At 38.4% G+C, this 16,864-nt stretch overlaps 1 protein-coding gene across 2 annotated transcripts in view; it reads left to right on the top strand.

Moving 5' to 3' along the window:
- csnk1g1 (casein kinase 1, gamma 1) overlaps positions 1 to 12,716 on the top strand; it is a 34,159-nt gene extending 21,443 nt beyond the window's left edge. The window contains exons 6-13 of one of the 2 annotated variants that reach the window (XM_062416551.1): positions 951 to 1,185; positions 1,296 to 1,381; positions 1,998 to 2,082; positions 2,359 to 2,507; positions 2,603 to 2,710; positions 4,205 to 4,315; positions 7,568 to 7,674; positions 11,528 to 12,716. In XM_062416551.1, coding sequence (XP_062272535.1) covers positions 951 to 1,185; positions 1,296 to 1,381; positions 1,998 to 2,082; positions 2,359 to 2,507; positions 2,603 to 2,710; positions 4,205 to 4,315; positions 7,568 to 7,674; positions 11,528 to 11,582 — 936 coding nt within the window. In that variant the 3' untranslated portion in view covers positions 11,583 to 12,716. The remainder of the gene's footprint in view (positions 1 to 950; positions 1,186 to 1,295; positions 1,382 to 1,997; positions 2,083 to 2,358; positions 2,508 to 2,602; positions 2,711 to 4,204; positions 4,316 to 7,567; positions 7,675 to 11,527) is intronic. The other variant, XM_062416558.1, reaches the window with a different exon arrangement.
- Positions 12,717 to 16,864: the final 4,148 nt, after the last annotated feature.

Raw genomic sequence — 16,864 nt, forward strand, 5'->3', positions numbered from 1 at the left:
TTCACGTTTACTTTGGCGAGACAGCAGGGAACGAATATCCCTCAAGATTAAACTTGAGTAAAAGATCTTTTAAACACATTTCTTATTGATGTTCGAGTCGATCTTATCAATTATAGAGCTCTTCTTGGAAACAGCCGTGAGATTCACCTGTAGACACCCGGTCAAACCTTTTCCATCTCTAATCTATTAAATGCAGTGTCGCTGTGATCCTAATCGTTGGTCTTGTCATGGTCATGGTTTCAGTTAGTTGCTTGACATTTTAGTTCAGTATATACACAGACTTTTTTTGCGGTGTGATAATATGCAGACACTATCATGACTGTTCAGTTCTGTGCTGGAAAAGCAGTGAATTAATCATTGGTCAGTCAGACTAAATTAATCAGTGACCATCTAAATTAACAATTCATTATTTATTGGGTAAAGATAATGATATATTTTGTGGTTACTGTGGTTACAACTATAGGCTTGACCAATATTAGAGAGTAAACAAAATTCTGATATTTAGATATATAATGGAGGCAGGATATTTTTCAGTTTAACAACATATATATATATATATATATATATATAGAATTAAGAAAAGGGACCAGATTTAAATAACTTTTAAAAACTAAAAATATATATTGGTGCATATTGGACAACATATGCGACAATACCAATATATCTTTGATAGACCAATATTGATTGATAATATCAGCTGACTGGCTATAGTTACAACTAGACCTACCCCCAAACGTTTTAGACATTTTATAGACTAAAAGCTTTACTGCGTAATTTAAAAAATACTCCAATCAGTTACATGAACCAATAATTAAATTAAATTAAATAATTAAAGAAATGACTGGCTCTGTGTTAGTGTTTTTGGCTATATGATTCATGTCTTTAAGCCTGCTATTGTGTGTTAACTGAGTCATAATGCTTAAATCAATTATCGTATCCTTTCTCTCCAGATTTCTCGAATGGAGTACGTGCACTCGAAAAACCTCATCTATAGAGATGTTAAACCTGAAAACTTTCTCATCGGACGGCAAGGGAACAAAAAGGAACACATTATCCACATCATTGACTTTGGTCTGGCCAAAGAGTACATCGACCCCGAGACCAAAAAACACATTCCATACCGGGAGCATAAGAGCTTGACCGGCACTGCCCGATATATGTCCATCAACACACATTTGGGCAAAGGTACAGTTTTATTTATTGGTCCTGAAATGTCTCTTTTTATGCCAGTTGGTTTGGCACTTTGGTACACATATTTGTTTTTTAATGGTTCTTATCAAATCTTTTGATTTTAGAGCAAAGCCGGCGAGATGACCTGGAGGCTTTAGGCCACATGTTCATGTATTTCCTTCGAGGGAGTCTACCTTGGCAAGGACTAAAGGTATATCAAGTGCATGGCAGTGTTACCAAATCTGTTACAAAATCAATTTCAACATATGTGGAAAGGTTTTCATTTATAAAAACAACACAGAAAATCAGTTACATTATTTTATTTGCAGTTCTTTATTAGTAGTTTCTTCCTTCAGGTTCACGTTAGAAAAAAAGGCTACAACTAAAGAGGAATATAAAGTGATGGTATAATTTGACATTGACAGCTCACTCACTTTAGTGTAATGTAGTAGACTCTGTAGTCAAGATTAAGCAGGTTTGGTGTGTTCAGTGTTATCTCATAGTTAAGATTGTTTTCATCTAAAGATATCGTGCAAGCAAGAAACCAACCTGTTATAAAAAGTCTGGATCACATTGGATGCTTTCCATGTTTAAAGTTGTTTTAACATCTTATCTCAGCAGCCATGAAGCTGCTGTTTAGTTACTGTTATTATTTTTAGATCGGTATTAAAAACATCACTGTGGCAAATTGACGTGGTCAGGGCCCGCATCAAAATCAGTGGACTGGTCATATTTCCTTTCACCAGCCTGTATTAAAAATGAAAATGAACCAGATTAATCTACGTCATATTTGCTTCATACGTCTGTCTGTGTTGGACCTCCTGCAGGCTGACACGTTGAAAGAGCGATACCAGAAGATCGGAGACACAAAACGAAACACTCCCATCGAGGTCCTTTGTGAGAACTTCCCAGGTATGCTGATGAATCTGGACATAATATACTGATGGATAGAGGCTGTAAAGTTTAAAAGTGACCCCATATATCGGCTGTCATCCGACCTGGCTTGATGTGATTGTAGAAGTCAGCAGTCCTTTGCAGATTTTTCTTTTCTTTTCTTTTCTTTTCTTTTCTTTTTTTTTTTTTTTACAGTAATATGAGATTTTTTCCAAATAAATTGTTTTTGATGTGTTACCACAATCCATCAATCCATTTCAAATGAAAACCTTTGTTAATATTTGTCTAATTCAGAGGAGATGGCCACATACCTGCGATATGTGAGACGGTTGGACTTCTTTGAAAAGCCTGATTATGAATATCTGAGGACTCTATTCACTGAGCTGTTTGAGCGAAAAGGATACACCTTCGACTACACTTATGACTGGGTCGGCAGGCAGATAGTAAGTAATACGTCTAAACTATTAACAGATGCTTTTTAAGTCAGATAGCTATTTTTTGAACTGTGCAGCATTGAATTGATCATTATTCCCCACAGCCCACACCAGTGGGATCTGTCCATATAGACTCCGGAGCGTCTGCTGTCACAAGAGAGAGTCATCCTCACAGAGACCGGCCCTCACAGCACCAACCAATAAGAAATCAGGTACACCGGGTTCAGTGTTTTTAGTCGGAAGTGTGCGTGTCTGCCAGGCTTTGTTTCCCTTTTTAAGAGAAAGAACCAGCATGTTACAAACTGAAATGTTAATATGATGTATACACATGACTCAAAGCCCTCCTACTCTCCTCTCAGAGGGATGAAAGTCAGGATGACCAGCTGATGAGGAAATCGCTCACATCTCAGAACATTTCTGTTGTTAGGATCCCGTTACTACCACAAAGTATAATTAATGAGTCATACAAGTATGACCAACACCATTTCTAATAAGATGTTGAGATAAGATAAGTTGAAAAAATGAAAGAAAAATGATAATATTAGGATTTGTTAATTATAATGTCAGTTTTTCTAAAATAAACTTGTAAATATATTTAAAATATATATATTTAAACAAAAAACAAAGAATTCTGTTTATTAAAAGCACCCTCGACAGGATGTGAGAGGGCAGCAACGATGAGTTAACACATCACAGATGACTAGATAGAAATGAGGAGAAATGGGAAATGATGAAAGCAAGTTTATTTGTGTGGCACCTTTCAACAACAAGGCAATGCAAAGCGCTCACATTAAACATATGTATGAAGACAAGTTGTAAAAGAAACATTAAGACATTATAAGAAGACATATTTATATAAGCTTTAAAAGAGTGAAATACAATGGAAGATTAAGATCATAAGTGTCTATATGAATAAATGGTCCTAAATCTAATGTAATAAAAGGCAGTGATAAACAGAAAAATCTTCAGCCTTAACATGACCAACAAAAAAGAAAGAAAGAAAGAAAATTAACATTATTGCCAGTGCAGGTGTGTTTCATTAATTGTGTATTCGGCTGGCATCTCCAAGGGGCGGCAGTCTTCCCTTGGCTTTACTGTACGTTGTGTTTTTTTGTTTTTTTAAATATTTGCCATCTGTTGTGGCTGTAATAACAAGGTTCAGAGCTGTGATGCAAATTCTTGTCACGCTTTTTCTCCATAAGGAGGTTCTGTGTGAATAGAGACAAACAAACTTGTTAATTAAGGATTTTAATCATTATTTTCAGTGATTTCACTACCAAACATACTTTATATTTAGGTGTTAATCTCGACTATCAACTGTTCATTAAACAAGTGGTCATGTTATATTAAAATGATTGTTAGGGATTGGTCAGGATTTCTTTGTGTTTAACTTTTAATGAGATCGAGGCTAAAGTTCTTACCTCCATTTGGCTCGAGGTTAATTAGTTTCTGGTTCAGTTCTCTGCCTGAAGCCTTGCTTTGATTTTGATTCACTCTTTTATTTTGTTGCAATTTTTTATTTTTATTTTTTTTTCTTGTCCATTTCTCATGCTGCTTTGCATGGTACCTGGCCTCGCACACCCGACTACCCATCTCTCCTAACGCAACTATTCCATCACCCCCACCCTTCCTCCCTCTCCCATTGCACCCCCCAATCCCATCCCCCTCCCATCACCGACTCACCGATGCCCCCGACTCCTGAGCAGACAGCGGTCTCTGATCGACGAGGAGCATGGGAGGTGCAGCCCACTCGCCAAGCAAACTCATCCTATCTGACCTCCCACCTGGCAGCGGATAGGCACGGGGGCTCAGTACAGGTATACACCCCTCACCTGATCAACCAGTAGCACCTACCCAGTCTCTATGGAGTCAGATCTGTCTCGTAGGCCTTAACCTGCAGATGTGAGCACACAGACTGTGGCATCATCTGCAAATCTCTATGGTCAGCAAAGATTTTTTTTAAAGCTAAGCAGGATTTTTCAAACAGGTGTCACTTTTTGGATACATTTTTGATAGGTTAGCCAGGTACAGATCATTTTAATGCTACTATCTAACTCTAATTGTGCTCAGATATTCATCCTATTTAGTAAAACAATCAATGATCAACTCAGAATATTTTGAACACATTTTTAAAGAAAAGTTTTATCATTAAAATAGCGATTCTGTATTTTCAGTCAAATTTGGCCTCATTTTATGTGCTTATGTTAATTTAAGGCTTTTTTTATACACTTTTGAGAGTCCTACAAAGAGGACAAAAAAGCACTGTAATTGAATTCTTAACTAGAAAACCATTTAGAATTACAGCTCATAGGTCATCACAAATTGATGTTAATGTTTCCTGAATGCCATTAGTGTTTTAAATTAGTGTTTATGATTCACGAGGATATGCAAAATAGTTAGATGCCAGACTTTTAGCAGGAGATGACATCTATATTTTAGGCACGTGTGTTTATGTGAGACAGATCTACAACCATACTCCTCCCCCCCACCCCTTTACCCCTGGCTGGGAAATGTTATTTTTTCTGCACCACCATATGCATGTCATCTGGTGCCACCCACCCCAGATGGTGAAGATGTGATGATGCTTTATAAACAGCAGCCTCGGTCGCGGCACTTCGATCTCAGGTCCCACTCGTCATGGCGCTTGAACATTCCTTGCGAGGTCAAGACGCCTCTTGCATGGCAGGGGGACATGGCTTAGCCGGCTAAGTGCATGCTCTTAAGTAGTAAACAGTCATTACGCTTAGAGGAACATCCTTGGGTAATTTTGACTCCTTGCCATTACCCAAGGTTGTCCCCGTCTTCAATGAGCTATGTTTGCATAGGTGTGTGTGTACAGTGTGTGCTTTAGGAGATCTCTGCTCATTCTGCTAAACACCATTCATGTTGAAACAGTGCGGTGGTATACAACAGGTATTTCCCTTTTGTGTAAATGATTGTGGAGCTTGTCTCCTGGTTGTCTGCCATGTGTCTCCACCTCTGATTGGACTCACAGTGAAGGATCAATTAAGTAAAGCTAATAAAGATTTAACGGATGACGGCCACAGTTAACAATAGCTGTAACACCGCAAATGCTTTGAAAGCTGCATTGTTAGACTGTTAGTTTCCAGGTCACCATTGATGTGTTAACTCAATGACTTTTTTTGAGTTCATATGAAAACGATTAAATGCCTGTATAGATTGATTACTGATCCTTTAACCTATTTAACTTTTGAAAGTTAAAATTGAACTATGACAGAATTTTCTTTTAAATTCTTACAAGTGCGGTTGTGACTCAGCAAAAGACATTCAGATATTTGATCATGAAGAAGACAAAACCCAAACACAGCGCTGTTGAAGTCTAGAGAATCCAAACTGTCATCTTCATTCAGATCACTTTTAAAACTGGAGTGCAGAACTTTTGTCTCCCCATTCTGCCTGTGTTATTAAAGGGGGGCAACTCGGTTGTGATTGTCTGACACAGGCATGCAGAACGCTCTCATGGACGCCCCCAATAACAGACTCACAGAGAGGGCTGGTATAAACAGATATGTTTTGACAGTCCAATGGCCCAAAAATGTATTTTTTTTGACTACCAGCCCAACGGGATTTGTCCCAGTCTGCCTGATGGCCAGAACACCACTGACAGTAACCTACTGTTGGGGCTATAAAAAGTTGGATTAATTGCTTTAAATGTCACACAACCCCCGCAAAATAACTCCTTTCACTGTCAGAATTTGATCCATTCGACCCGATTATATTATAAATATTTGAAGAATCTAGAAGAGCTGCAGGATTAACATCCAAACGGCCAGTGCAGGAATGTCGCACCCAACATTGGATTTAAAAACTCTTGTATGCTATAAATTTAGATTTATTAGGCAGTGATAGGCTTAATCAGCGTTGTGTGAACTCATTTGGCAAGGGCTTGAATGTAAGAGACATTCACTTAGATGTAAAAGTTCCACGCTGCAGGTTTAATACAAAAATGTAGACGTTGCAGCTGGTAGTAATGATAATAAACTTTCAGAGAGGCTCACCTGTTGAAGCTCTGCTGTTTCCAAAATTCAAGTGATCCGATATCTTTGTGCAGTCTGTGTGTTGTGATATTAGCTGTTATTTGAGAGAAAGTGAATCATTTTGCCTACAGTATTTTTTCCTTTTTCCACACTGTTCCAACATGAATGGCAGTGAGTGGTGTGGGTAGACTGTGATTTACACATGTGTACACTGTATACACCATGCATAGAAAAAACTACTCATTTTTACAATACTTACAATGCTATTTCTTCTGCAGGTAAATGGGACATCCATCTGCACCTATTTATTGTTGCATATTGTAATTTTATATTCGTCTGTCCACAGACCATGTTTTTTTATTTTTCACAAGTGATTGTTCATTTGTGTCCTTCTGATTTTAAGTCTGCATGTGTTTTTAGATTTTTCTTCTATTACAGGACTACAAAGTGAATTTTAAAAGCTAGAAGATCATTTTGATAAATTTTAATTACATGACAGATAAAAAAAAACGATTATAAAAAATGCAGAAGGGTAAAATCTAAGTATAATCTTGATTACACTGATAAATATAAATTATAAAACAGGTACATTTTTTTTTTTTTTTTTTACATCTGCTAAAATGGAGCTGGAACAGATAAGTGTTTGCCTGCACCTAGTTGAGACATAATTTTTAGGTTCCTTAAACTCCACCCACCTGTTTTTGCCTGTTGGGTCCATTTGCTTAAAAGGCTCAATGTTCGGAATTTGATCATTTCCAACGTGACTCTCATCAGAGCTGTCGCCCTGACAGACAGCAGCACGCCCTGATAACAAACACAGAGAGGTCGGCAAGAAAAAAAGTAGTACAACCCATTGATGTTATGTGCCTTTTTGTGGTTTTGATGTGCTGTTTTTGCTGCTGAGTGACATGTTTCCATTGTGGGAGAGACAGTAAAGTAACATTTATGCTTCTTCTTTCCATCACAACAGCTCCTGTTTTTTTTCACGTGTTAACATGAAACTTGTTTTGCTGAATTAAAACACAAACATCAGCGGGCAGATCTGTGAAGTAACGCCCGTCTGTGCCGCAGGTGGTCAGTTCAACCAACGGGGAGCTGAACGCAGACGACCCTCTGGCGGCTCATTCCAACGCTCCGATTACAGCTCAGGCAGAGGTGGAAGTGGTCGACGAGGCCAAGTATGTGTCACGCACCCGCCACACCTCTCCTCCATGTCCATCTGTCGCTTCCTGTCTTTCCCGCTCTTCCTCTCTACCTCTCTCTCTCTCTGTCTCGCCCTCTCTCTCACCATCTTTTGCTATGCTGTGGAATTGTGACAGCCCCCCTCCACCCCCAGCTGTCATCCTGCTCCTGCCCCTCTTATCTCCTGTCTGCCTGTGTGGGTTTTTTGATCTTGACTGCTGCCTGTCTCTACGCTGTTCTCTCAGTTAGACGTTTTAAGATATAAAAAGGCAATAACACAACTAGTTGGATTTACTTCTCATCTCGAGTTCAAGCTCTCACACCGGTAGCCTGAGCACTAACACAGGCGACCTCACTCCCAGCAGCCCGATCATCTTGAAGAAGTATTCCACTGTTGATCCACTGTCCGTGTCTTTCACCTACAGCAATAATGATCAATGCAATACAGATTCTGTCAGTGATCTCGGTGTTTTAGTAGCTGCCAGTTGAGCACACCAGATTGTCCATGTGGAGACTTACTCACATATACAGTGTAGCAGTTAAACACATGATATTACACTAAGCAAAAGTTACTTATTTTCCTTCCCCTGAGTGAAGCAAACACGGAAACCACTCCTGCTTCCATTGGTTTTGTTCAGTTTATCTTAACTTAAGCATCTTCAGCAGCCACGATACCATGCCTCATGTCTGACCGCCAACTGTGCTAGAACTGCACCGCTGGCTAAAGAAAACATGCTTCGGCTGAGTGAGAAGAGCTGAGCGGAGAAAATAAGTACTCCGCAGTTGGAATTTGAGGTTTTTTAAATATTACAGTACACAGTGAGGCTGATTTTTGTTTGTTTGTCTACTTGTTTGTTTGACTAACAGGAGCGTAGAAGCATAAAGTCCAAACCAGAGATTCATTTTCAAGCTACAAAAGTAAAAGAGAGCTGCACACAGCAAGCTATAAATATGAGTTTAGCTTTTCTCGAGTCATCAGAACAACCATAGCATACAACAACAACAACACATATTTGGCCATCCACAGAATACTTTTGCTGTTTGGGAGTAAGTGCTGATGACTAAAGATGACTACTATCAGAAATAAAGATAAATTATTCCCCCACTAAAGCAACATTTGCTCATTTTTCCTCTATCATAAAGATGTAAAGATTTTATTCTGCAGCATTACATGACAAAATTAAGCTTGAACAGGGTTCCTATTACGCTAGATGTCCTAATACATCTAATCTATCAGGATAAAAGATGTTAATTAGTGTTTTATTTAAATTTCATCTGGTTATTTTAATACACATGTACCATCTTTCCCACCACTGTGCATCAAAGCCACTGTGAAAAATGATTTCCCTCCTGCTCTGTCCCCTCATGAATCTCCCAGAGGTTCACACACATTAATTTGCACTCATTTCTATTTCTGCCAAGATGACAGGCCTGTCGTCACGTTGTCTCCATTCACACAATTGTTTGATATGATGATTGCCGTGTTTACTGGAAGCCTCTTTGATACCTCGTCAAACAGGTTGATGTTTGGTAGAAGAAAATGAAGTGATGAATTCAAATCATGCTACTGATGCCATTTAATTCATGTTTTACCTTTTTAGGGTAATATTGTGTTTCTGTGGTGAATTAATGCCACGCGTTTAGTTAACTTTGATCTTTTTATTTACATTCATGGACTGAAATTTGCATCTGACTGTCGAACAATAACAACTCATTTTCAGTCTCTTCAGGTTCGTGTTTAACTACCCTGGAACTTGGTGTCCATCACTGATATATAGCTATATTATATAGTTAATAAAATCGTAATATAGGCTCATGCATCTTCAAGCTCATTTATTTTTTTCTAGCTGACTGCATCGCACGATGGTTGAGTCCCATTAAATCTGAATAGATTCTTGTGGAGTATTTATTTCCTTACAGAGTGATACACTGACGCAATACTGTAATGCAATAATTCCAATATATTCATAAAACGCAACAAATGACTTTGTGAGGGATAAAACTGTAAAATTCTGGTCTTATTTCTTTGTTAATCTTATTATTTTTACACTCAACAAGAGCTGCAACAATTAGTCAATTAATAGATTAACAGAAAATTAATCAGCCACTGTTTTTATCATTGTTTTAATCCATTTTTCTTAAAAAAAAAAAAAAGACAAATATTTGCTGGTTGCAGCGTCCAGCGTGATGATTTGAAACATTTGTGTGTAACACATGATCATAAACTGATTATCTTAGAATTTTGAGCTGTTGATCAGATAAAAGACATTTGAAGACATCTCTTTGGGTTGTAAGAAATTATAACAGGCTTCTTTTTTTTTTTTTTTACTGTTTCTGACATTTAATAGACAAAATGCTTAACCGATCAATGGAGAAAATAATCAGCAGATTAATCAATAGCCCGACACTCTATCAACCATAACCAAGATGGAGACAAGCATTCAATGACTTATGTTAAAAAATATATAAGAATAAGCAACTAAAGAACAAAACATTTGATGATATGATCAATGCATAACATTTTTCAGGAAGCAGACAGTCATTTTCAAGATGACTGTTTAATACACATCCATCTAGGAGACATAATAAACCCAACCCTCAGCCTGAATGTGCTCTTGGACCGCTAACACAGGAAGAAACAGCTGCAGAGTAGATTTTACTGTAATCTTTTCTCCTTTTAACCTTTCAAACTTTCCCTCTCAGTGTCCACCTGTGTCCTGTTGTTGGTGTGTGTGTGTGTGTGTGTGCATGTTTGTGTGGCATGTGCCCGGTCTCATCATCTCGGTCTTGATGTATTAAACTATCTTTCTTTTCTCTTTACACTCTTTCCTCTCTCTCTTCTCCTTCTTCTTCTTCTGTAGCTGCGTGAAAATGCTCAACCTGTGGTGAGTCCCTCTCTGCTCTAGTCCACATCAGACTCATGGGACAGGGAGTGGACCAGCCTAGGCCGGGCCCCAGTGGAGTTGTTTATATATACAAATCTTAAAAAGTGAACTCTCACTGGTACATTAATGCCACGCACGTCTGAGAACACTGTGAAATACTGTATGTTATTATCTTTTTTTAAACCCTTCACCTTGATGTTGAAAGTGACACATGATGAGCGAAGAGTAAAGCGTGCTGTGTGAGCCGGCACACTCTCATAAAACCTAAAAAATAAGAACAAGTGTCACATCCCGACAGAAAAAACAACAAGAAGTAGATTTATATAAGATAACTAAACTACTTCTCTCTTTTTATGTGCCCTTAAGTGATAGATCAGTCCTTTTTTAGTGACACATTTGGCTTTAGAAAAAAGGTCGTAAAACTCTTGTTGCATGGTGCACCGTTATTCGTTTTTAATGAATTAATCTAAGAGTACCCAGTCACTGTCCTATGTCTTGATCCACATTTTTTCTTGTCTGTGTGTGTTTTTTATTGACCGTTCAGGCTCATCGTGTCTTGTGCTCTTTGTGCGCACTGCTCCATTTTATTTATTTCTTTATTTTGCATAAGAGAAATATCGCCTTCAGAGTCACTGCAGCAGTCTGTAGTTGAGTCCTCTCGGCCATATTGCTGCTTAAAAATGGTGGGAGGTGAAAAAGCATGCAAACTCTTGGTGGATGGAAATGCACCAAGTGTTTTACTTATTGAAAGCTTTTACCAGCTGGAGTCGTCACTATTACAACCCCCTCCTCCCAAAAAAAAAAAATTGATGTCCTGATTTCAACAAGTCAGATTAAGCTTTTGTGATATTTAACACTCTAATTTAAGCAGCCGCTTGTGTTTTCCTTCTTTTTTTTCCCCTTTTTTTTTCATCTGAAGCCTCTCTCATCTACATATCGGTTTAATGTCCGTCTCTGTCCGCAGGTGCTGCTGTTTCTTCAAGCGAAAACGGAAGAAGAACACGCCGCGGCACAAATGATCGTCCACCAACCGGCCTGAAACCTTCCAAGTGTCCGGCTCAGTTGATTGTGATTTCAGAAATCAGTACGGTCCCATTCAGAGTAAAAGAGGGAGACAACTGAGAGATCTTGATTGCATTGTTCTCTGGAGGGACCAAGTCAAAATGGTTTGTTGAGATGTACACGATGCTTGTGTCTTTTTGATGGGAGTCCCTTTTTTTGTTGGTTTTTTTTTTTTTGTTTCTTTCCTCCTCCAATATGTGTTAGAATGTTTTGCAGGCCAGTCGGCCAAAAGGGGAACTTTTTTTGTTGGAATTTTGCAGAGGATAATCTTGTTTTTGTCTTCTTCCCTCTCCAAGATGCATTTGCCCGACATTTTTCTCTCCTCATTTTTGGCATCTTTCTTTTTTTTTTTTTTTTGCTCCCGTTTCCGTGGTATTGCAAAGGAAGAGACACATCTTCCTGTGGAATCATGTTGCATACTAAGATTTCAAGATCATCTTTTTTTCATTTTCGCCTCTGTGAAGTCCTACATGAAAGTGGTTTTGCCCCCTTTGTTGGTTTGCTAACTCATTTTTGACACAAAGCCCTTTTGGTCATTCCTGACGTGGGACTGAATGTAAACCTGAACACACGAGGAGCCAAGAGTGTAACCGCCTAATATTCACGAACAGGCACAAAGAGCATCAGTCAGCCATTTGGCCCCTGCACTTTTTTCCTCCAAAGAGGTCAACCCTGGCACTGGGACCTGGGCTCGAGAGAACAGAAGACCAGAGATGCCTCCTGCACTGTGTTCTCTGAGGATGATTTCTGCTCACGCTGCTTGGTTAAAGCACTCCCCTTAACCACGCCGCTGTCAAAACACACTACAGTCTCTTTTTTGACTCTCATGCAGTTTTTGGTCCTGTTGGCTTCGTGATGAGCGGCAACTTGACACTTGTAGTTGGGCTGAAAAAAAAAAAATGCTATTTATGCTATTTATCTCTTAGTTGCCACCAGTTTTTCTTACTAATTCTACAACATACACACTGAATGTATGGACAGAACCGTAAATGACTCTGGAGCATTTATATAATCTGTCATGCGCATGGGAAGGAAACTGCAGTTTAAAACCAAGACCAATGTTTAAAAAAGAAAAAAAAAAAAAAAAAAAAGTGAGACCAAAACTAAGTGGATTTGGGTGGGTGGGAGGGTCTTAAATGTTCTTGATCTTAATAATGTGATGGTAAATCTACAATGGACTCTACACCAGTAGACACTGGGGGATGTTGCTTTGGAGCGTCAAGAGAAACTGTCATGAGATGGTTTTGGAGATTGAATCACAGCCTCTCGGCGCTACTGTCCAATGCCTTAACCCCAACCAACCAACCAACCGACCAACCGCCACACCACATCACCAGTCGGATATACAAGGTGGCAGCATGATGGTTGTGAGATTTTGCAGCGCAATTATTTGGGGGTCACCTGTATAATAAAACCCAAAGTTGTGGACTGCTTCCAGTTAAGTGTAGAGCAGTTTTAACACTGAAGATGTATTCCCAAGAAGAGCAATGCCAAATGGAAGGTTTGGTGTAATAATCTGCAACGGTGTTAAGATGTCCCTGCCCCTCTTCATCCAGTCTGAAGACCCCCCACCCCCTCCCCCCTCCCCTCTGTGCTGCAAAGTAATGTTCGATGTTTGGGGCGACTCAGCTGAATCGCTCTCCCTTAATGTCAAGAGAGAGAGAGAGAGCGTCAGCGCAAAGGCAGATACGTGAACATGTCCATACCATTTTTCTTTCTTTTAATTTCGTGTCATGGAGGACTGCCTTGAAACAATATCCTCAATATGTCACCTTGCCTATCCTCCTTTACAGAGTGAATTTCATAAGTGTTTTATTTTTTTATTTTATATCTTGCTAATGTGAATTTTTTTTTTTTAATGCAATTTTTTTTTTTTCCCCCATTCCAAATAGCCATGGTTTTATGGGGAAAGAGGAGGGTAACAAAAACAAAACAAAAAAGAAGCTTGAGACCATGACTGCACTACATTTGTTGACCCCGGCTTTCCCTAACGAGACCCTGCCTTCTTAAATACTGTACTTTAAACGTGCTTATTACTTTAATTGTAGCTGCCTCCTGTGCTAGGCTTTCCCTATAGGGTGCAGGGAATACACTTTAAATAGGGTTTTGTTTTCTTTTTTGTTTGTTTTTTTATTGTTTTTTAATCCCCACCCACTCCTTTTTGTGCCATGACACCCTCCTCCTCTCTGCAAACACACACGCATGCACACACACACACTCTCACATGCAAGTCCTAGATTAAAATCAACTCTCAGCGGAGTGTTAGATTTGCCGTTATTTGCGGACCTGCTCCTTCATCTTTTAGAAATACAATGTTGTAGATGTTGCAAACTATCTCAATGAATCAGTATGTAAACCTGCTTGTTGCGTGTATTTACACTGTATAGCTTTTATTTTTTTTTTTTTTTTCGTTTCTTACCCCTGATTACTCATGTCACTTACTCCGGGGGTCTAAGTTATTGTGTTATTGAAAGTACTTGAATATGAAAATCTATGGGACCTTTTCTGTTTTTTTTGTTTTTTATTTTAATTTTTTTCTTTCTCGGTCATTATCATAGTAATTCCACACATAGGATTTGAGGGGAATGGTGGGAAAACAGGCTATTTGAATGACAGGTATTCATTTCTTAGTGCCTCTTGATTGTGTTGGACAGGTTAGCTTTGTCAGACTCAACTGTGGTGTCGTGTGTTCGCTGGTGTTAAATGAGGCGGAGGATGAGGCTCGCATCATCTTTTAAACCCAGATGAGATGCGGTCAGATGTTGGTTTGGAGGTTAAAAATCACTCTTTCTTGTCTCTGTGAAACATTCATCCTGTATTTTTTTATCTGGTGTCGGTGAAATCATCTTCTTTCAAACACCAAACCTGTGACATCTGCCGCCCGCGACTCTTCCCCCCCGCAAAAAGCATCAGCGACACCCTGGACTGTTTAATTCCAGCTACCTATAAGACAAGTTGAAAAAGTATTCCTGTGTAGTGAGATGGATATCCAGACTATATAGCCTTCAATGTTTCCCCATCCTGAATTCCCCGAGTGCCATTCCTGAGACTACTACTAGCCCATGCCTTTTTACCTGTGCCAGGAAAATATGAAGTTGAATGTCTTTCGAACATCGCATTCCACCTTGTGTCCTTGACGTCAAAGCTGTGTCCACTTGTCTTTTTTTTTTTTTGTGGAAAAATCGCAGAGCAAAAATGGCTCAATTCAGTGTTGGAGAGTGTCGTGTGGGAGAAAAAAGTGTTTTTATGACTCGTTCCTGTTGTTATGTTTCTTCTTTTTTTTAACGTCATAACTCAAAATAAAACGTTTTATCGACCAAATATTATGAGTTCGGAGTCAGATTTGAGTTGATGTGACTGGTCATCTTTGCAACATCTGCTTCTTCCTTAAACTGTGGGTCTCCTCGCTCTTTAGCTCACGGCTGAAACGGTAGATATAATAGATATATTACTCTGATGTATTTACTTTTTAACTCTCTGGGCCTCGTACAGAGCAATATAAGAGTACTCTGTATGGTTTGTATCTGCATGGCTTATCTGGAGACAACAGCGGGTCCGCTCCAGTGAATTTTCTCACCTCTGTAGGGCTCATATAACTGTTGGGTCAGTGAAACGTTATGGCTTCCAGTTCTCATGTAAAATTTTAAGAAAAAGGAAATATTTAAAAAAAAGTTATAATTTCTTCTCACAAAACATCCTATTTCAGTTCCCACCATTTCTTAAAAAAGTCAGTCAGACTTTGCCACTTTGTGTTGATTGCGTTTTGGATTTACTCCGGTTGTGTGTAACTCACGTTCCTGTGTGTCAAAGCTGTGTAAATCAAAGCAAAGGACAGTTAAAGTGTGAATGAATGGCTTAGGTCTAATTTTTTTTGGGTTCTCTGGCACTTTTCCTTGTTGCTGTACTGTAGAGTTGTCTTGGATTTACTGTATATTTTTCTTTGAGGGAGAGGTTTAGGGTGACATTTACTGCAATATTGTGATGATTATTTGAAAATTGTAAATTGTACAGAGTTCACAGTTGTAGTCTTTGTTCTTTCTGTTGGGATTACATATAAAAGATGTATTCTTTGATTTCTTTTTCCCTCTCAGACTGTGGAAAATCAAATTGTACAGTTTCAAGAGTTTATCCTCCCCTCAGCATTGTTTTTTTCCAGAGCTATGATTAAGAGAAAACTGTAAATAAATATTATTGTGTTGAAATATGAATGTCACTTCAAAAATGTATTTGAATGAGTTAGTCAAGGGCTTCAAGAATGAAGGACCCACGTTTCTTATTTTTATGGTTTCATATTTTTAATTTGCAGAAAGGTTAAAGGTCCTTTTTTATCTGAAATGCATTTTTTAGTTTTTTGTTTTTAAGTTTTTCCTCCTTGGATTCATATAATACAATGTGTCACACATGAACCTTATAAAATCACTTTTTATTCCCTCCACACCTAAAGGGAAACTCCAGTTTGCACCCTTTTTTATGTAAAATAAAAGATCTCTCCACCTTGTGGGAATGTGTGATGTGAAATTATTCTCTACCTTTTTGCTTCTGATAACATTAGTCACACACTGCAACTCATAGATGATGTTACCAGCTAGTTTACATGAGTTTGGAAGTAGATTTATAATATGAGATTCAAATACACGATAACATTTTAGTTCTTAGGTTTCAGCTCAGTTCCTTTATCAGGATTTTGTTCTCACTTCTTGGCTTATCAGATCAACACTGATTCTTGTCTGTGTGTAAAATAATAGAAAAAATAAGCAGTGCAAAAATTGGGGAAAGGAGACTTTTTTTTAAATATCTCATTTTCTTCTCCTCTATCCTGGTGTCTCTTCTCAGGGAGTAAATGTAATTTATTTCTCCTTTTTTATTAAGATATGCAACACATTACATCATGAGTAAAAAAAGTAAAAATATACACAAGCAGCAGCTGCTTCTATAAATCTTTAAACTTATAAATAATTTAATGTGTGAAGTCATCTTGCCAAGAATGAGACATTCTGTTTTGTTGAGATGACAGATTTACATTTGTTATAGTCTAGACTCAGATTGTGTTTGGCATTTAAGATGGTAGTTCCTAACTTTTTGGGTTTGTGACCCTTTGAATCAAAGCAATGTTCCCTCATGACCCCCTGTCACAAGTTGTATATTTACAGTACGAGTTGCAACTAGAGTAATGTTCCTTCCTCTTTGACTAGTGTTTAGGAGGCAGAAAGAGGGGTAACTATAGTTCTCAACAGTAAAA

The sequence above is a fragment of the Scomber scombrus genome, chromosome 1 (genome assembly GCF_963691925.1).
Source record: "Scomber scombrus chromosome 1, fScoSco1.1, whole genome shotgun sequence".
Taxonomy (NCBI): Eukaryota; Metazoa; Chordata; class Actinopteri; order Scombriformes; family Scombridae; genus Scomber; species Scomber scombrus.